We start from the raw sequence: 20,932 nt of genomic DNA on the forward strand, positions 1-20,932 counted from the left end.
TAAAATCCCTCCTGGCCAGAGACTCCAAAATCCTTTTACCTGTAAAGGGTTAAGAAGCTCGGGTAACCTGGCTGACACCTGACCCAAAGGACCAATAAGGGGACAAGATACTTTCAAATCTTGGAGGGGGGAGAAAGGCTTTGGTGTGTTCTTTGTTTAAGGTTGTTGTTCGCTCTTGGGACTGAGAGGGACCAGACATCAATCCAGGTTCTCCCCATCTTTCTAAACAAGTCTCTCATATTTCAAACTTGTAAGTAAAAAGCCAGGGAAGGCGTCTTAGTTTTACTTTGTTTTCTCAACTTGTAAATGTACCTTTTACTAGAGTGTTTATCTTTGTTTGCTGTACTTTGAACCTAAGACAGAGGGGGGTCCTCTGAGCTCTTTAAGTTTGATTACCCTGTAAAGTTATTTTCCATACTGATTTTACAGAGATGATTTTTACCTTTTTCCTTAATTAAAAGCCTTCTTTTTAAGAACCTGATTGATTTTTCCTTGTTTTTAGATCCAAAGGGTTTTGGATCTGTATTCACCAGGAGTTGGTGAAAAGAAGGAGGGGGGGAAGGGTCAATTTCTCCTTGTTTTAAGATCCAAGGGGGTTTGGATCTGTATTCACCAGGAGTTGGTGAAAGGAAGGGGGGGGGGAAGGGTCAATTTCTCCTTGTTTTGAGATCCAAGGGGGTTTGGATCTGTATTCACCAGGGAATTGGTGAAAAGTTTCTAACAGCTTCCCAGGGAAGGGAATGGTGGCAGCGGACCAGAACTAAGCTGGTAGTTAAGCTTAGAAGTCCTCATGCAGGCCCCCACACTTGTACCCTAAAGTTCAAAGTGGGGATACAGCCTTGACAATACCCCAGCCCCAATAGTAGGCAGCAGCGGTCGTCCTTTTGACCCCGCTCCTCCAATGCCCGCAAGAGCCGTCTCGCCAACGCCCACACACACAGCCCCCTCACTACTCTGCTGCTGCTGCTACCTCTACCATTTCCACCTTTACACAACGCCCGTCCAGAGGATGTAGGATGGCCAGGAATTGGTTCCGGGGGTCCTAAATGTCTTCCACTTGCAGGCTGAGGGCTGCAGCCATACGATGAAGTAGGCCCTCGTCTGAGGACGAGGGAGGAGCACATCGTCTGGGGACAAAGAGGCCCCAGTAGGGACTGGCGATGTGGCAATGTCCTGGGTGTCTGTGTAGACGGAGGGACGGACAGTGTGGGTCAGAGACAGTCAGTGATGTGGCAGAGATGGTACCCTGCAGTCCCAGTAATGGTCTCAGGAGGGCCAGTGGGGCCAGACATACAGATCCGCGGGCATCGGCAGTCTCCAAGGGTTATGGAACCATGTCTCGGCGGAGGGACCGTACACAAGTGGGTAGAGCTGGCACCAAGGGTTCAAGCTATAGGAACACAAAGGTGAGAAGGCATGTTCTGGCTCAGAGGACCTCTCTAAACCAGAAGACAGCTCCTGTAGAGGCAGGATTGTCGTGGTGTGAGGCATGGCGGTCCAGGAGCAGGAGAGGTTCAGTGGTCGACAGTGCCAGCGGAGACAGGCAGAGCGGAGCAGGATGCTGCCAGACCAGGAGAGGTTCATCCGCCATAGATGGAAGCCTCACAGCAGCTGGAGATCCGGAGCACTGAGGGGAACCAGAGTACGGCAGCATTGTCTCGGCCGCCGGCATCAGAGGACAAGCATCCCAGTGTGCGTGGGACCAGGCGTGAAAGTCCAGATGGTCCCGGCCATGTCGACAGTTCCGGGGGTGAAGGCAGTGGGCAATGCACCATGGCCGGAAGTGGCGCTGGCGGGATGTGGTGATGTGTGGACATACGCTCCGTACAAGATGTCTTTGGAGGTGGGGCGGCTGGCTCGACGCACAACTGGCAGAGCTCGGGGAGGCAATGCTGCATTTGGAGGCACTTCCCATCGGGGAGTCACCCTTACACCCATGTCTGTGTTTCTTATTCACACGGTGGGACTTCAGCAGTACCGCCGGGGCCGCACGGGAAGGGCCTGGAGAAGCACTCACCGTCAGCGACAGCCAGTGCTCTGGTGGATCTGTTGGCGCAGGATCCGATTGCTCACGTGGGTGCATAGTCTCCTCCATGAGGTGTTTGCGGAGGTGAGGTTCTCCAGCTTCCCGAGTTCGAGACGGGAAGGAGCAGCAGATGGAGCTATGGGCGATGATGTGAGCTTCGCTGAGGCAACAGAGACAGCATTGGTGTTCATCGCTCACAGAGAAGGAAGACGGGCATGAAGCACAGCTTTTAAAGCCAGCTTGCTGGGGCATAGCCTTGGGATGGGGAGCACCCCATGAGGGGAAAAAGGGGAGACCTAACTTACGACAGCGGACAACTATATACAACTAGAAGAAACTATTTAGAGGAAAAATAACAGACAAAAAGTTCTCTTAGCAGGTTAAGAGCACTGAGGAACAGGGGATTCAAACTCTGGCCACGTGGCAGTATGAGGGAACTGGAACGGCGTCGAGCCTTAAAGCCTCAGACATACCACGCAGCCAAAGCATATGTGAGTCAAAGAACACTACTATGAACCGTTCCGGCTCGGGTGCATGGCACGCATGTGCACCCACGTTTGGAATCCACATAGGGACCATCATTCCAAGAAGAATTCCAGACTCCGTCAATTTCTACTCCCAACTGGAACATCCCCAGGATTCTGAACTTAGACTTGCCAGGCAGGTTGAAAAGGGGCAACAATATGCATCCTACTATTTTGTTTCTTTTTCGCGTCTGCTGAATATGGAGCACAGGTTTTCATTGAGTTATTTACAATGACATCCCTATCTTTTTCCTAAGTGGTTACCTCTTTTGTTCTAAATTAAATGTACATTGCTAAAATATATCAATGGAAAGGTGGCTTTTTTACATTTAAGTCCAAAAAATAACTCACTGCAATAAATTTTGCTAATTGTAACTCTCTAATGCCCAGATCTACTATGAAAAGTGGCTATGTAAAAGTGGCCATATCTGATCCCTGGATGTAGCTGCAGACTTCAGTGACCATAACTGGTTTGTACTGACTGCTCTGTTAGCCCTGCAGAGCCTGCACAGTTAAGAGAGGGAGCTATTCTAGCTCATGCACCATCAACAGAATTGTTTGCGAGGTGCTTGATTGTTATTGTTGGTGATACATAAGCCAGAAAGAAGCTAGCATGATTCTTAAATCCCAGAATGTGTTTGCAGGGCTTGTAGTTAGCAAATATTTATATTTTTAATCAGTAAACTGTGAGCACATTTGCTCTGGAGTCAGAGAGAAACAATAAAACATAGAACCCCTATTATGCAATTTTTTACATTTGCTTTTCAAAGTCAATACACGCTTTATGGGGAGCATGTCTGCAATCTTCTGAATGGGCTGGGCAAGAGAAGTCTCCTGATCAAGAACGGTCATTCTATCCTGATCATCATCATGACACATGGATTTCTAATGTCCTTCCATTCTCTGAACTATGGAGCCATAATATTCAGACTTGATTAAAACAATGCCCTCTCTACAATAGCATAAGATTTTCCACTGCAAACATGATGTCGCAAAATCAATCATAAGACATTACATCTGTTCCTACTTCTGGGCAAATTAGAAAGGAACAAAGAGAAAGAAACACAATATAAGCTTCCTTGTACATTTTCTATTTGCATAAATTAACTACATATTAGGGACTTTTGCAGTCAGTGGGAAATTGTTCCATACTCAATAATTCAGACTAATTCAGAGCTATTCAAACACTTGTTTCAGTATATTCAAGGAACAATGGACTATTTCGTCTCTAGCATAAGTAGGTGCAGCTCCACTGATTTCAATGGAGTTATACGTGCTTACACTAGGGTTGAATTTGAGCCACTGTGCCTAAAAAGATTAGTGCACATAAATAGCAGTGTAATTTTTCAAGCTCAGCCTGGAACCTGGGCTTCAAGACTCTTCCCCCCCTTGCCAGGTTTCAGAGCCCAGACTCCAGCCTGAGCCTGCACAACTACACTGCCATTTTTAGCCCTGCAGTGTGAGCCCCACAAGCCCAAGTCAGTTCACCTGGGCTCTTACTAGCTGTCATGGGTCTTTTATTGCTGTGTAGACATAGCCTCAGACTCTACTGAAACTCCTGGCAGATGGACCTTTCAGCCAATAAATCAGTTAAAGAAGAGAACAAAGCTATTGGCCTCCTTACCTTTCTCCTTGACAGAGATTTTCTGTAATTCTGGTATCAGGAAACCATAAACCAGCTCTGCTACAATCTCTTCTGATTGCAGACGAGTTCGACTACAGAACAAACATGGAGAGTGAAATTAACATTTATTACTTTACTTCCCACCGCACCACTACCACACTCCGCTTAACATTTTAAAAAATTGTTTAACTATTTTGAAGTGACTTTAGTGCTGGTGAAAGCAAGTGTCAGCCAGGGAAAGTGAAGGCCTCCGTTTAGCCACAAAAATTGGTACACAGCCGGGACCCTAAGAGCATCCCTATGCCAGAAGGCAAGGGACTCCCTGGTATCTAGCACTGAATTTCAGCTGGCCTGACCAGCGCAGTGTACTCTAACTCATTATTGTTATAATCTGTATCTAAAAGGTGTCATGTAACATGTCACCAGAAAACTAATAACTCGCTGATCATTAATATTCTTGCATGATGCAGCTATGGTCAACCCGCAAAGGATTATACAGATATATACTAGAATTATGACTAAAATGTGTTTAAACCAGGCATGTTAATAAACCAGGAGTTGTTAAACATTTTTTCCCAAAGGAATGCGGTTCTACCTGCTTGAATGTGTTTCCCCTTTAAATTGTGCAAAGTGTGACCAAAGGCAAAGAAAAGCACATTTGCATACCTGATAAACAAAGCCATTAGGAGATCAAGTGGGGAAAAAGTGTTCACTTAACAATGTCAACAGGGGATGGAGACTGCATTCCCAGGAAGCCCTCCTGCCTCTTAAGGCAGGGTCAATGAACTTTGAGATATATACTTTTCTAAGGTTTACTGGAGAGAGGCAAAGAACCCCTAAAATAATCTCTCCCATGAGGAGACAAGGAAACCAGCACCTTGGACTCTGTGGATATCCTGACTAACAGCTAGTCAGCCATTGTTAGAAAAGGAATATTGATGAAGAAACTACCTTAAACAAAGACTGTAGCTTGTTATGTTAGGTCTTAGCCATCAGAAAGCATATTTTTACTAGTTTGTTTGCAGGGGCAGCAGGTTTGTATAATTTTTGGTGGTGCCCAGAACGGGTCCAAGTCCCGCCCCCAACCCACACCTGCCTTGTAAGCCAATATATATATTTTTAAATAATGTAAAAATGGACTGGAAATAGTAGGTCTTTAACAGTTTCCCTATATTGCATAATGTGGTGTGGTGTGGGGGGATGAGGGCTCTGGCTGGGGGTGAGGGCTCTGGGGTGGGGCTGGGGATGAGGGGTTTGGGATGTGGGAGGGGTTCAGGGCTAGGGCAGAGAGTTGGGGTGCAGGCTGTGGGTGGGGCTGGGGCTGAGGGGTTCATGGTGCAGGAGGGGGCTCAGGGCTAGGGCAGAGGGTTGAGGTGCGGGAGGGAGGGCTCTGGAGCAGGGCAGGGCTGGGGATGAGGAGTTTGGGGTGCAGGCGGGCTGCTTCAGGGCTGGGCCAAAGAGGACTCCACAGTCCCCCCCAGCCCTCTCCCCGCCGGCAGCAGGAAGCTCCAGGGGAGGGTCCCCCTCTCGGCAGCACACTCACCCAGCACCGTCACTGCACATGCTCCTAGGGGCCAGGTCCCTCTCAGGTCCAGGAAGCCCCATCGCCTCCCCTGTGGTGGGTGCCGGAGAGGGGAGGGCTGCCATCATGTGTGCGCCTCCTCCCTCTGCAGGAGGTGGCTGTGCCACTGCCTCAGCCTGCCACCGGCGCCGCTCCCTTTTGTAGCTGGCAGCGGCTGGCGAGGGAGCGCAGCCCAGAGCAGCAGGGCAGCCGCCCGCTGCCCAGGGCGCAGGCAGGGATGCTCTGGGAGAGGCACGTGGGGGCATCAGGCGGGGCCGGGGGATGCTCCGGGGGAGGTGCATGGGGTGGCAGGCAGGGCCGGGGGAGAGACCCTGGGCCCTGAATTTGCTGGAGCCTGGGCACTACGGTCCCATATAACTCACCACCCCTGTTTGTTTGTAATGCTTCCCTTTATACCTGAACTCACTTAAAGCCTCTCTTTTTTGATTGAATAAACTTGTTTTACTTTTTATCTGCACCAGGGGTTCTCAAACTTCATTGCCCTGCAACCCCTTTCTGACAACAAAAATTACTACATGACCCCAGGAGTGGGGACTGAAGCCTGAGCCCGCTCGAGCTCTGCCACCCTGCTGGATGGCAAAGCTGAAGACCAAGGGCTTCAGCCCCAGGCAGGTGGCCTATAACCTGAGCCCCACTACCCAGGGCTAAAGCTCTGAGGCTTGGGCTTTGGCCCCGGTCCCTAGCAAGTCTAAGCCAGCCCTTGTGACCCCATGAAAATGGGGGTCGCAACCCACTTTGGGGTCCTGACCCACAGTTTGAGAACCGCTGCTCTATACAAAGCCAGTGCTTCGATTGAATTGAAGTGATTGTTAACTCAGTCAAGATAAAGAGACAGAAACAGCAGATGTTAAAGCAGCAGCCAGCTTAACTTCTGTTAGTTTTCCAGGCGAGGGCTGGAATGGACACAGCAGGGAGACAGTTTTAGGGAAATTTGGGGGTTGGGATCACTCTGAAAACAGTGGAAGCAAGGGTGTGACCTGCATGCTTGTAGGCTGGCTGTTGGCATCTGGGTTGTGCGCCATAGCACCATAACATTTAAGGCACCCAGAATTGCAGGGCAGGTGGTGACACAACCCTTATTGGTCTGGGTTGAACCCCAAAATGACACAACAGCCCTGGTTATATACCCCTATACTAACCAGTTGATGTGTGTTACTTCTGCACTGGGGAGACTCTCTGTACAGTGAGAGGATCACTAAGTCTGTCAGTTTAGTCTTTGGGTCCTTGCTGAATCGGCCAATTTCTTCCCTTTTGTAACTTCATTTTTGGCTAGACCCAGTGCCATCTTCCATGCCACATCTCAGGTCAGAGTTCCTCCTTGGGGGGGCTACCAACCAGTCCAGAGGCTGAATGCATTATCTGCACAAGCAGAATGTTAAAGACCTGGGGAAAACTCATGTGGCTACACAATGCACAGCTGCTTTGCCATGAAGATGGGTTCTGTGTCACTGTATTTTTAAGGCTAAACACCAAAAGGGGTCAGAAAGACTGAACTGGAGGCATGACAGCTCCTAAAAGACAGTCACTTCTGAGTAGGGTGATCAGATAGCAAGTGTAAAAAATTGGGACGGGGTGGGGGGTAATAGGAGCCTCTATAAGAAAAAGCCTCCAAAATCGGGACTGTTCCTATAAAATCACCCTACTACTGGTCACCCTACTTCTGAGGCACAGCTGAACACCATACTGAGGTTTTCAGCAACATGATGAACTCAGCTCAGACCTACATAAGGAGCAGCCAATATGGCCGACCTCATTAAGATTAGCAGTCTCTTTAAAAAAAAACTTCTTTTGACTTCTGAATGAAAGGTGGGTTTATTTCTAGGAGGCTCCTATATCTGTTGTATTTCCTTCAAAGCCTATCTGCTCTAAAAACACTTTTAAGCCTTAGAGGACAGACCAGTTTCCAGATTAAAGGACACCTGCATGTTAGCTGTTTTCTATGGCTGGGGTTTTCAAAGGAGTATAAGGAAGTTAGGTGGACAGCTTCCATTAAATCTCAACAAGGTGTGGGTGTCTAACTCCCTTGCATGCCTTTGAAAATCCTAGTGTAAAGGCTTTGTGGGGGGACATTGGGAAACTCTCATCTTATGGTCAGGGCACATCAGCACAGCTGCCAGGAATAGGTCCTACCTCGCCACATCTGAGCTTGACTGGGAACCACCATATCTGCACATTTTTAGGAGTTGTTGTTACACACTTGGCTGAGCCTCCCTAGTGGATGAAAACTGCAGCATGTCTATGTAGTGTTATGAACTGTATTGCCCCACCCTCGGTGCTGGCCCTAGACTATAAATTTAGCTAGCCAGCCAGGGTCTGAATTGTGCAAAGCAGTGTCTAACTGTACTTTGTCCACTCCAGGACATACCGGCTTTCCATTTCATAAGCAATGTCATTGATTTCCACAGCCACCTTCTGAATCTCTTCCCTGGCTTGTTCTTCAGCTGTGCTCTCCATGCTGTTCAGGATAACATCTTCCAGGTAAGAATCAACAGTACTCTGGTGCACTTTAACCACCTGAAACAAGCATCAAGATGTCTCTCTGACTCAAGATACAAAATGTTCATTGCTGTGTAGTACCCACTTACTGGGACCGCCTGTGGGGAGAGGCAAAGACTATGGTGTGTCAGCTGAGACTCGCCACTTAATCTGGGCTATGTGAGGGCAATTGATTTAGAAGGCACGTGCAGTCTATGAGAAGTTGTCTTACATTTCTACACTGCACCTGGAAGCTTTCCAGCTCAGACCGACAGACACATACTAGTTCTGCTCAAGCTAGCGTGCTAAAAATAGCAGTGTAGCCAGGGTAGCACAGGTAGTGGCTCAGACTAGCTGCCTGAGTACAAACCTGCCCAGTCCCCCAGGATATGTAACTCAGGCAACTTGCCTAAGCCGCACTGCCAAATTGCAAAGCTCCCATTTTTAGCACACTAGCTTGACACGCTTCCAGCTGCAGTGTAGACGAATCCATAGTGTGAGGTGTGACTCTCTACGCCCCAGGGGAGCACCCTGTAACCTCCCTATTCATCATTTGTATATAATTGTGATATTGCATACAAAGCATGCCTTGAAAGGTATCACGGGAAAAGTTATGATCTGCTGAAACCCACTGTTCCATCTAAATAAGAATATAAATTATATAAATATAATTAATGCATATGAAGTTATGAGAATAGTGTTATATGGTTGTCACTAAAATATGCTGTGGGTTTGGGAAGCGCCCAGATACTAGATCCCCAAAGACAGTAACCAGGGAGATAACCAATGCCTGGCCAGGTGTCGAACAACCATCAACAGCCATTGTCCAGCAAGGGAGCTACGTAACAATGCAATGACTCACTTGCCCAACGCCACACCAGGAGAATTGCTCAACCTTGCCTGGTGGTGACTCAGCAATGCCACCAGACAAGCCTGGACTTGTGTTCTTCAAGCACATGGACGAAAGGTATAAAACATAACATGGGGCCCCATGCTTGGACTTTCTCCTCCCCACACCTATGCTGCAAGCAACAAGGTCACTCAGGAGACTGAAGACTCCAACAGAGGAGACTGGCCTAGGTTTCAAGGGTGAAACCCATGTACTATGAACTGCAATATCCAGTGGGGGTGAGAAAAACTGCTTAATCTAGACGTTGCCCTGTCTAATAGGGTTGAAAGTTTAGACTGCATGCTTATATTTTATAATCTTTGGTAACTATCTCTGATGTTTAGCCTATCACTTATAATCTATATTTTGTAATCAGTAAACTTGTTTTACTGTTTATCTTTACCAGTGAGTTTGTTTGAAGTGCTTGGTAAATTGGCTCAGGTTTACAAAGGCTGGTGTATATCCACTTTCCATTGATGAAGTGGTGAACCAATTAATAAACTTGCATTGCTCAAGAAATGATCTTGAGCAGTGCAAGACGGTATATTCCTGAGGTACAAGGCTGGGAGCTGGGGGGATTTGGCTGGTGCCTTTCTCTGTGTTATCCATGAGTGGCCCTGGGAGCATTCATTCAATCTAGCTGGGTGTGGGGCTCCACATGCAGTTGTGCTGAGTGATAACAGCACCTGGAGGGGTTTGCTGCTTGTCACTGGCAAAGCATTGAGAGAGACATCCCAGGCTGGAGAGTTAAGGGGGCACAGCGGTCCCACAGTCCCAGGCTGCACCCCGGGGATCCCGTTACATGAGGATTCCTTCTCTAATGGCCTTTTCCTGGGGAACTAGTTGTACAGAAACAAGTACAGAAAATGACCTGTCCCCAAGGCAAAACTCTGATCTTTTATGTTTATGGACACACTCTCCTATCTCCTGTACAATGTGCTAGCTCCATTAATTGAATGCCAAACACCAACTCATTTCACATAGTCCTCTGAACAGCTGGCAAATAACACCTTACAGCATCAGGGCAGTTTAGATGTGATTAGAACTACCACAGCTTCAATAAATTAATCTTCTTGTAGTCACTTGAATTCTGAAGCAAAATAGTTTATCAAAGCAACGTGGAACAGAAGCAGGATGAACACATTGGATTTCTTATAATCAGGGCCGGCTCCAGGCACCAGGCACCCAAGCTGGTGCTTGGGGCGGCACCTGGAGGGGGGCGGCGCGGCGCTCTGGCCGCCGGGGGGGGAGCCGGGACCCGCCCCCGGGGCGCCCCGCCGCCCCCCCGGGGCTCCGGCCGCCCGCCCCAGGCAAAAAAGCCTCCGGCCGCCCAGAGCCGGCCCTGCTTATAATGCATTTAGTTTAGATGTTCCCAGACCATGATCTGCCCAGCACTTGGTAGTGGTCTGCAGAGAGATGTTTTATCATACTGTGTTGGCTTTCATCATTTCGAGCTCACTGGGAAGGGTGACATGAGGCGAGTGACAGGGAGACTAGGTGAGAACAGGAGCAGGGGCACCTCTGAACCCCATGTTCTCCTCCAGTGTGTGTGCCACGATCCTGGGGGGATGCCTCTCTTAGAGGAGTGAGTTTAAGCCTCTCTCCCTACCTCTGTGTGTGTGCCAGCATCTAGGGGACCCAACTCCTCTGGGGAGTCTGACATCCACCCCCATTCATGCTCCCCTCATGTGAGCTGGATTCTGGTGGACTTATCCAGTCTGAAGCCCTCTCCCTGACCCCCACCATATGAACAAGGATATGTGGAATCCCTGCCCCCGAGTATGAAGCTGGAACAGACATACTGGTGGCATGCACCAAGAATACACTGATGCCACAGAGGAGAAGAGTTGAGCTTGGGCATGTATGATGCATAGCATGGGTTCTCAGACATGAATGGAGCAGGTCATTCATATCAGAGCTATTGTTTCAGGTTCTATTCATTTGCATAGGCTGTTCACATTCAGCTGAGAACACCTCATTGAGATGAATGGGCCACTTCACACTCCTTGGATTCCCCTGTGCTGCAGATGGACGTGTAGAGTCCCTTTCCTCCATTCTCCCCCTATCCTTACTAAAAAGTCTCCCTTTCAGCATTGTAATGGACCACCAAGTCTACTATAGTTAAGGTCTACACCAGCTCTCTATTTACTGCTTGACTCTAAGTGCTCTAAAATTCACATTGTTACTCGGAATGCCTTCAAATTTGGTATCCATCATCTAAATCCAAAGAAGAGATATAAGAATCCTCTTTTGGGAAACCTGAAGCCAGTCCAGTACGAATTAGAGATCTTCTTAAGGAAAGGGTACTATGGTACAAAGATGGACAATGAAATCCAGTCAACACTGAAGGAGACACCGTTGTTGGTATCAGTACCAGTGGTAATAATGAAATCGTAGAGGTAGGTAGTACTGAAGTTGAAGAAGACAGCTATTGTGATGATGGTACTCAGGTCACAGACAGCTTACTTATGTCCTGTGCGGAAGCCAATACCACAGATGGTACCAAAGCAGCCGATGATGAATAGCTGTAGATTCATATGGCACTCTCGGTACTGAGGTAGGAGTCAATGAAGATGACAGTACCGGTAGCTTCTTTGAAAGTGGGTACTGAATGTATAGGCTGGGACTGAACAGATGGTCCCAGTTGCTCCAACAGTGATGAGTCCAGTACCGGAAGGCATAATAGGCCCTTCGCAGTTGTAAAAGCCTGTGACATGTCAGGCACCGAGAGTGGTGGCAACATTTCATCTGATGCCTCAGAAGGTGCAATCTCAATGGTACTGAGACTATCAACAGCACTGTCTCATATGGTACTGGGGATTGCCCCTTGCAGCTTGTTGACTTGGTACTGGAGGACTTATGCTTCTGCTTCAGGGTGGAAGATTCAGAGATTCCCAGGCCAGAAGGGACCACTGAAATCATCTGACTTCCTGTATAATACAGGACATAGAACTTCCCCAAAATAACTGCTAGAGCAGATCTTTTAGAAAAAACATTCAGTCTTGATTTAAGTTCCCAGTGATTGAGGATCCACCACGACCCTTGGTAAATTGTTCCAATGGTTAATTACTCTCACAGTTTAAAAATTACACATTACTTTCAGTCTGAATTTGTCTAGCTTCATCTTCCAGCCATTGGATTGTTATACCTTTCTCAGTTAGATTGAAGAGCCCATTATTAAATATTTGTTCCCCAGGTAGGTATTACAGACTGTCTTTGTTAAGCTAAATAGTCTATAACTATAAGGCAGGTTCTCTAATCCTCTAGTCATTTTTGTGGCTCTTCTCTGAACTCTCTCCAATTTATCAACATCGTTCCTGAATTTGACACAGTTTTCCAGCAGCAGTTGCAGCGCTGCCAAACATAGAGGTAAAATAACCTCTCTACTCCTACTCAAGATTCCCCTGTTTATGCATACAAGGATTGCATTAGCTTTTTTGGCCTCAACACTGCACTGGGAGCTCATGTTCAGCTAATTATTCACCATGATTCCCAAATCTTTTTCAGGTGATGAAGGGAGGATTTCTTGTCTTCTGAAAAACCCCTTTAACCCAACCGATCTGGGGAAGGAGATCAACATTTCTTCTCACCAAAGCTTTTGTGAGATGTTTTAGGCTGAAGAGGAAGAGCAGTTGTGGTTGAAGGTATCTCAGATTGCTAAGCAGCTGAGTCCTCAGATGCTGAGGAAGGTCTCATCACCTACTTAAGATAGTGCTCCCTCAGGCAACACACTCTGTTTCTTTGTTTGGGAGGGGAAGGATAAGCAGATAGAGCCCTTGTATTGGAATGCCCCTCTCCCAAACAAAACAAGCAGCTAGAATGTCTGTCCTTAGCAGGCACAGTCACTTTACAAGTGCTACATGGAATCTAGGACATTTCTGCATAATTAATACAGACAAAAAGAACAATAAAAGAAAAAAATTCCCTTAAGGGGATAATACTACTACTAACAACTATGACTATTTACAAAAAGCTAGTGAAAAACACTGTGAAGATGAAATAAGTTTCTAAGGAGAAATGGGGAGCCCCAACTTTTGCCATGGATAAGAAGGATCTGAGAGGGAGGTGGAGCAGCTCTGCCCTTTACACTCTGGGGTCTCAGCATGAGGATATATGCAGGGCACCCCTCCACCCTACCAGTACTGCAACCGAAAGTCTCTGACCTGAGTATACTGAAGCCACACACACGTACAGTGGAATGGACATGTGCATGAGCACTCAAAGGAGAACCTCTGGTTGAAAACATCCTGACAAGAAGCAGACCCAATGCTTTGACCCTGCAGGATGACTTATGACTGAGCCTTAGCCTTGGAGATGATCCAGGCAGAGCCACAGCTGGGAGGAGGACAGAGGAGCTATGTGTTGCAGAGATCTAGAGACCTAGATTCATTCATGACAAAGTCAAAAGACTGAGGGTTTGTCTACATGTAAAATGTTACAGTGTAGACACTACCTATGATGACGGGAGGCCTTCTCCCATTGGCATAAGTAATCCAGCTCCCCAAGAGGCAGTAACTAGGTCAATAGAAGAATTCTGTCTCCTCCACTTGCCTGTTTGAAGATCTCATCCTCTTCCCGCCGGCGCCTCTCTTCTACCTGGCGGCGTCCACTCTCCTCTGCTTCCCGGATGCGCCGCTGCCTCTCAGCCAGCATGGCAAAAGCATGGATCCTCCTTTCTTCCTGAAGCCTCACCAGCTCTTTGGACAGGAAATCGAACATGTTCACTAATGCCCTCCCTTCTATCCGAGCCAAGTGGTTCTCAACCAGTGACAGCTTAAAACAAAAACAAACAAGAATTGTATTAAATACCGTGAAGAATGCAAGTCCCTTTCTCATAGAACCACCACAGGCACATGAATGACCACAAAACCCCACTCTCACACAAGGCATAAGGCTAATTTGTGTGTTCTGCATTTTTCTTTTAAAAACAGTGGACTTGATTCTGAGCTCTGCCATGGCCTCTGTATGCAAGCTCTGCAGAACTAATCAGTTGGGAATACTTCTGGGGAATTCCCTGTTGCTGAAGGACCACAGGAACGGTCCTATGCTGCCCCCTTTGCAGCCCTTGGCCTAGAGGGGTGGCTAGAGTGCACTATACGCCAGCATAGATTGCCATTGCAGCAGAGAGTAAATCACAGCAGCTTTTCAGGCTACTTTCACTTAGACTGGGGATTGCTCCAGTTCTCAGACCCAAAATGCGGGAGATACAAAAGTGACATAAAACCACCTTCAGCAGTGTTTCCCCCTCATTTCTGTGCTGAGTTTAGCTGAGCCAAAATGAAGAATCAGGGTCAGTAGTTGCAAACACAGCTTCTACCTGGGATTCAAAAAGTCAAATCTATGCCTTTATAGGTCAGATGTGTGCTAGAATAAATTGTTTAGAGGGCTGCATAATCACAAGCGCAAATAAATTTCTAACACTTCAGAGGATACAAAATGTTTATTGTTTTGTACTATTTGTGACACCCTGGCACCCCAATATTCACCACTGTCATGTAATTAGGATATGTTTTGTACAAACTATGCCTTGTGAGGTATCATTCTAAAAGTCATGATCTGCTAGACAATATCTCATTGGATTGTATGTACCATCATCGAATGTGAAGTTATGGAGTTTGGCTATGTATGTGTTACTGAAACATGTTGTGAGGTTGAAAACACTCACAAGCAGCCTTTCAGGTACAACAGTAAAAAGGCCAAACAATGTTAATGGCTCATTGAGAAAATGCACACAAGCACAAGGATTACCCCAGGAACTGTGAACAATAGAAACATCTCAAAAGATAGCCCTACACAATGGGAACTGTTTGACCCAGGTCATAGCAAAAGCGCTTTCTAGCAAGTGGGAAGAAGATATAAAAGGGGGACAATAGCATCATGATGGTATGGCACTTTTGCTACAACAACACACCTGAAAACACTTGAGGGGCAAGGACTGAACTGTGGGAAGTGATGGTCCCAGGCTAGAGGGATTTTTAGCCTGTATATGAAAACCTGGGAAAGCCAAGGTAACTTGTGCCTTAAGAATCTGCCAGCCTGTTTATCACTCAGGGTGAGAATTTGCTAATTTATATCCTACCTATCTAGTGTGTTAAGCTCAGTTTGCAGTTTTGTTTATATACTAAGGTAATCCACTCCTCGTTGTTTTTGCTGATACAGACTAACAAGGCTACCACTCTGAAACCTGCTTTAATATGTTTGCTATATCTTATAATCACTTAAAATCTATCTTTTGTTTTGTTGTTTTATACTTTATACTTGTTGTTTTGTTTTGTCTACAACCAGTGTGTATGGAAATTATAACTTGGGGCAAAAATCTGTTGCCTCTCTCTCTCCACATTGAGGGAGGGGGTGAATTTTATGAGCTTACGCTGTACAGTTCCCTGTGCAGCACAAGACGATATAATTTTGGGTTTACACTCCAGAGGGGGGTGCATGCCTAAGCAACTGGGAGGTGCCTTAGCTGAGCCTTCCCAGGCAGAGCTGATCTCAGCATGTGTGTGTGAAGCTGCAGCAGGGTGTGCCCCTATCTGTGTGTATGCTGGTGTCAGAGCAAGCTTGGAGAGCCTGGCAACTTATCACAGCCCCACAGTGTGAAAGAGAGCCCAGGCGGGCTCAGTGGTACCCCAGAGGCACCTCATGGGGAACCCATCACACTCTTCTCTTGCTGGGACCATCTGTGGGGCCAGACAAAGACCCCTCCTCTGATCACTGAAGTGTAGCAAGATATAACTACTATACTTTGCCTCACTGGCAACTTCCATCCAAGGAGCTCACAGCATTTTATAAACATTAATTAATAAAACCACACAATGCCCCTTGAAGCGAGGTATGTCTTATCCCCATTTTACAAATGGGGAAACTGAGGCACAAAGGTGCAATGACTTGCTGAGGTCATACAGGAAGCCTAATTCTCTACTGTTTTATATATTGTGTTGTCATTTATACCTGTGCAAGATAAGTCAAGTGTAACATGCTTGCAAATCCAAATGGTGGTGATTTACACTCGCTTCACCTCTGAAGCAAACAACACAAGATTCATGGTAGTGGAAACCAGATCCAGGGAATCTGTGACAGAGCCGGGAATAGAGCCCAAGTCTCCTTAACCACCTTCCACCCCCCCAACCCTAATCACATTGTTTTATGGGATTTGTGAGGATGCTTGTGCTCTGGAAATGTAATGATACTGTGTAAGTTCATTATCTCTAGTATGGACTACACGGCAATAAGCTTAGGCAAAGAGTATTTTCTGAAGCTGGTTCAGATGTTGTGCCATTGTTGCAATGGCTCAGCAGGCAGTGGAATGTGCCTGTTATAAACTCAAGTAAACAAAACAAAACAACCCTGACTAGCAGCCAGTAATAAACAGGCTTTCCTGTGTTTTGTACCAGCTTCCAAGACACTACACATTTCCAAACCAGCATCCAACAGAATGTGAAAATGTCACTGTAACACAGAGCTGGAACTGAAAGTGTTCCTCTCATGCCCCACAGGCTGTGAGGAAGATGGAGGGAAGAGGATTTAATCTTCTCACTATACCAGCAGATGATATGGGACAATCATGAGCCACTTCTCCTTAATGCTTGTTTTTTTGCTGTGTGTAAGGATTTCCTGGGCAGGACAGAGATACTGCTGAAGACATTCCAAGATTAATGTTCTATCAGAATTTTGCCTTAAATCAACACTCCCCCAAAACATATGCGATTTCTGCTCATACCCCTCTGTCCAAACTGATTACAGTCCTTCTAGCTGCAGAATCATAAGTAGTTTTATTCCCCCTATGTAGAATGCCTTGGGAAGTACTATCTGACAAAGTCAGTTTTAAACCACGATCTGCTGACATATAAAATGGCCACAACAGCCTCCTAAAAATAAGAGTTGCTAATAGGTTTCTGAAATATGCACACAAATATAAAAATATTTAACAGGCTTTTAGGTCAGTTGGGAGTTTTCCTTTTAAGAAGGTATAATTTAGTAAGAAGGACATTCACAAAACAGTACTGCTGTCATTAACTGTACTGCATAATGCACATCTTAGAGAGAATTTTTACCCATGTACATTTGTTCTATTTTCCCATAAAGAAAAGTACATGAAACTTACTACAAAGTTGTAGGTGAACCCTTTGCATGTGTTAATTAAAGTTAAAAGCCCTGAGATTGGGAAAATTGTAGTCTCTCTTCCTCCGGCCCTGGGAAAGCAAAGCAAGGGGTGGAGGACATGCCAGCAGGGTTAGTTCAAATTCCACAATGAGATTCTGAGATAGGAGATCAAACAGATCACTATCTTCACCCTTTGATCTCTTTCTGTCCGAATGTCATTATGGAGACTGAATTGACCCACTGCTGGTATCTCCTCTCCGCCTTGGCTCTGCTTTCCCAGGGCTTGATGAAGAGACACTTCAAGTCTCCAAATCTCAGGGCCTTTAAATTTCATTTTTCCTTAGTTCAATAAAAGGGATTGTTCACCTCTCCCGCCCCTCCCCCGTGGTATTGTGTGTGTGTGTTATGCCTAGAGTCTTACACTTCTGCCCTCTACGCATGAAGCAGCATCTAGAAATACTGAAACCCTAGAATGTCACTGCTCTGCTAAGAGGTTGGAAGTGAACAGAAAGAGAGTGAATGTGCCAAATCTCAAATAGATTCTGGCCAGCTGGAGAGGTACAGGACTATTTCTCTCTGGGGAAGGGGGACAGCGACTGCTTTAGCAAATTGACTCCACTGCTTGGGTACCATAGGCCATTCACCTAGTATTAGTTGGTGGGTAAACTCTTTCATGGCTATTTCTGCACAGCAGAGGCAGCTGAGAGGGTGTGAAGTTGCAAGGGGATGGGATGCCTATAACTAAGGGTATGTGTACACTTGAAGCTGGGGAAGTGAATTGCAAGTTGAGGAGACATACCTGCGCTAGCTCTGATCAATCTAACATACTAAAAATAGAATGTGGCCATGGCAGCACAAGCTGCAAGAGGGACTAGCTTCCCCAAGTACATAGGTAGCCTCTCTGATGGGCAAGCACTCAGGGCAGCTAGCTCCTCCTGCCACTCATGCTGCCGTGGCTACATTCTACTTTTAGCATGCTAGCTCAATCAGAACTAGCACAAGTGTGCTTCCTCAAGCTGGGAATCACACCCTGAGCTCCACATGTAGATGTACCCTAAGTACAATGACACAAAATCTGTTCAGCAAAATGGCTTACTCAGGGGGTGACATGCATGCCTCACTATGCCAGCTGAAGGGAAGGCCGTTATCAACTGCAGAGGAGTCAGCTGACATCAACCATGTGGATCATAATCTGGATGGACTGAGGCTTTCATGATGAGGCACATTTTTCATGCATTGAGAGCCCTGGAAATTGAAGTCCTCTGTTTAGCCACAAAGCAGGTACAGCATGGGGGGGAGGTATGCAAGCTTCTCAGGATGGGACCCATTATAGCAATGACAGAACACTTCAGTGCACATGTCCATTCAGTCCTTGCCCTCAGCAAGGAAGCCAGTTTTTGTCACCTGTGATGGATTCTGCAACGTGGTCAACACATTCAATTTCTATAAATATGTTGGTATCCTTACAAGAAAGGAACAGAAATTTAAAAAGGGATGGAGGAATGGATGAATGGGGTGTGTGTTATCCTCTTTATCTTAATAGCCAAACCTTGTGCTCATGCAAGTCACGTTGTCGCTGTAAGGCCAGTGTTACTTGCTTCTCTGCCTTCTTAAGCAGCTTCCCATCTTCCTGAAGTGCATGAGTGGTGCGCAGTTCCCGGATCAGTTCCAATCGCTTCTCCTTCCCTTCAAACATCTTTCAAATAAAATTAACAGCCATGGGAATTAAACAGAAGATAAAATCTGAGAGTTTTGCAAACGGAAAATATCCTTTTCCTCCAAAGTTGGAGTCATCTGTTTCCAATACCAAATTCTCTGTCAGTAGCATGTGAACCTTTGAGGAAAATCCCTGGTGCTACTGACAGGAAACCAAACCGTCTGTAATGAATCCAAGGCCATATCCAGACACACACTGTAGCTGTCAGCTAAACCCCACATGTGCTGGATGAAGGGCAGAACTCAGGCCCTTCTTCTCCAGAGAACAGACAGGTCTCTATTACCTATTCAAAGGAGAACCTCCATTATCTTTCAGTTGCATTAAGACTTACCCAGTCTTCTAGCCACTGGAGGGCATGACAAACAAACTTAGCAGATCTTTGTATACCCAGAAGGGGTTAGAGTTAAACACATGCTGGACTGGACTTTAAATTGCTGGCAGAATTGCCAACCCCATCAATTAAAAAAATCAGATGTCCCCCCCACAACCCCCCCAAAAAAGATTTCTTATGATGTTTAAAAGCCAAATATCATTTCTTTAGTCAGTCTACTGATTTTTGAGCTTTGAGAAAGACACTCACTCTTCTCTCCCCTGTGGGGAGGGGGAGAAGGTGGGTCTTGTTTCAGGCAGAAAATTCAACCTCAAGTATGCACTAAATACCATAAGAAATCTGGGGCGAGCCAATCTTCTCTTCCCCTTGACTAATAGGAATGACTTTCTCCCTGATCCCTCCTCTACCAGCTCCACCATGCATCCTCTTGGACACTCCTCAGCTCTCTCCCCATGATGCCCCCTGCCCCCTATCTCCTCCCCTGTGCCATGTCCTTTTCTTTTCTCCCCTGTTCCAGTATCTACTGCCCCCTGCCCTTCCTCATACGTAAGCCCAGCAATAGAAGGGCAGCCTTGGCGGGGAGGCTCTCAAAATTTTTGTGAGAGTCAACATCCCTACAATGGAGTCAAAGACATCATTCCTATCAGGCCACTCCGGATGAGGGAAAGACTCAAGAAACCCAATTTTCATATCAAACCATTTTCAAAACTGCATTACTTATTGACACAGATCCTATCATCTCTCACCTGTGCGCTGTATAAAAATTAAAACAATCATCAGTAAAGCAGAGCTAATCCCAATGGTACACAGAGAAGCAGCAGGTCTATAAAACAGACACCCTCCTCCCCCACCAAGATAGGCAAAATGATCAAAAGTGACCAGACCTGTACAGAAAGGCCCAACACCAAGTCCTGAATACAGCCATAAAGGATATCAGCAGATATTCTCAGGGAGAGAGTCCCACAGATAGGAACCTAGAAGTTCCTGTCAGAAATTTGGGATGGAAAGCAAAGACTTCAGCCTTGGAAGGATATGGGGTATGGATAGGAGGACATGTTGCTCAACCACCTCAGGCCTGGATTAGTTCCGTGCTATTGGGAACAGATTTTTAATATACCCTCAATAGCCCCTTTCAGTATTTTGAAGACAGAAATAGTCAAAGGGACACAGAATACCATGTTCTGAATAGCTCTGCCTCGGATTAACTTCTGCAAAAAGATCACTGCCAGTTCTAGCTCCTCTTCTTTCTGCCAACACACAACAATAATCCAGTTACAATTATGTATTTATTTTAGGGAGGAAGCAGAAGGAAAACTGAATGAACCATCCATCTAACTAGCTTTCTCAGAATACAATCGATATACCTAGTTTCTCATGGGTTTTAATCATCACTCTTCTAATTTCCAGAGAATAGAAGATGAGTCAGAAAAATATATATGTCTATATTTTATAAAATATGGGACAGACAGACTATACAAAGATTTATGCTGGGGATTCTGAAAGGGAGTTCAGAGAAGAGTAACATAAATGATATGGGGGGATGGCAAGAATTACAATCTGGATTAAAAGAACTATATATATATGTAGCTTGACTAAGTGGTGACTAAGATGGGAACACAATTATCATTCACATGTATTAACAATTCTAAACACTAAGGAAGGGG

General features: G+C 46.2%; 1 protein-coding gene across 1 annotated transcript in view; it reads right to left on the reverse strand.

Annotated features, from left to right (window-relative positions):
- MAATS1 (MYCBP associated and testis expressed 1) overlaps positions 1-20,932 on the reverse strand; it is a 56,546-nt gene that overhangs the window by 9,448 nt on the left and 26,166 nt on the right. The window contains exons 12-16 of the mRNA XM_024202431.1: positions 20,444-20,515; positions 18,770-18,916; positions 13,672-13,893; positions 8,122-8,270; positions 4,175-4,266 (exon numbers count right to left, since the gene is read on the reverse strand). Coding sequence (XP_024058199.1) covers positions 4,175-4,266; positions 8,122-8,270; positions 13,672-13,893; positions 18,770-18,916; positions 20,444-20,515 — 682 coding nt within the window. The remainder of the gene's footprint in view (positions 1-4,174; positions 4,267-8,121; positions 8,271-13,671; positions 13,894-18,769; positions 18,917-20,443; positions 20,516-20,932) is intronic.

This window comes from Terrapene carolina, unplaced genomic scaffold (genome assembly GCF_002925995.2).
Source record: "Terrapene carolina triunguis isolate 2854851 unplaced genomic scaffold, T_m_triunguis-2.0 Scaffold242, whole genome shotgun sequence".
NCBI classification, from domain to species: Eukaryota; Metazoa; Chordata; order Testudines; family Emydidae; genus Terrapene; species Terrapene triunguis.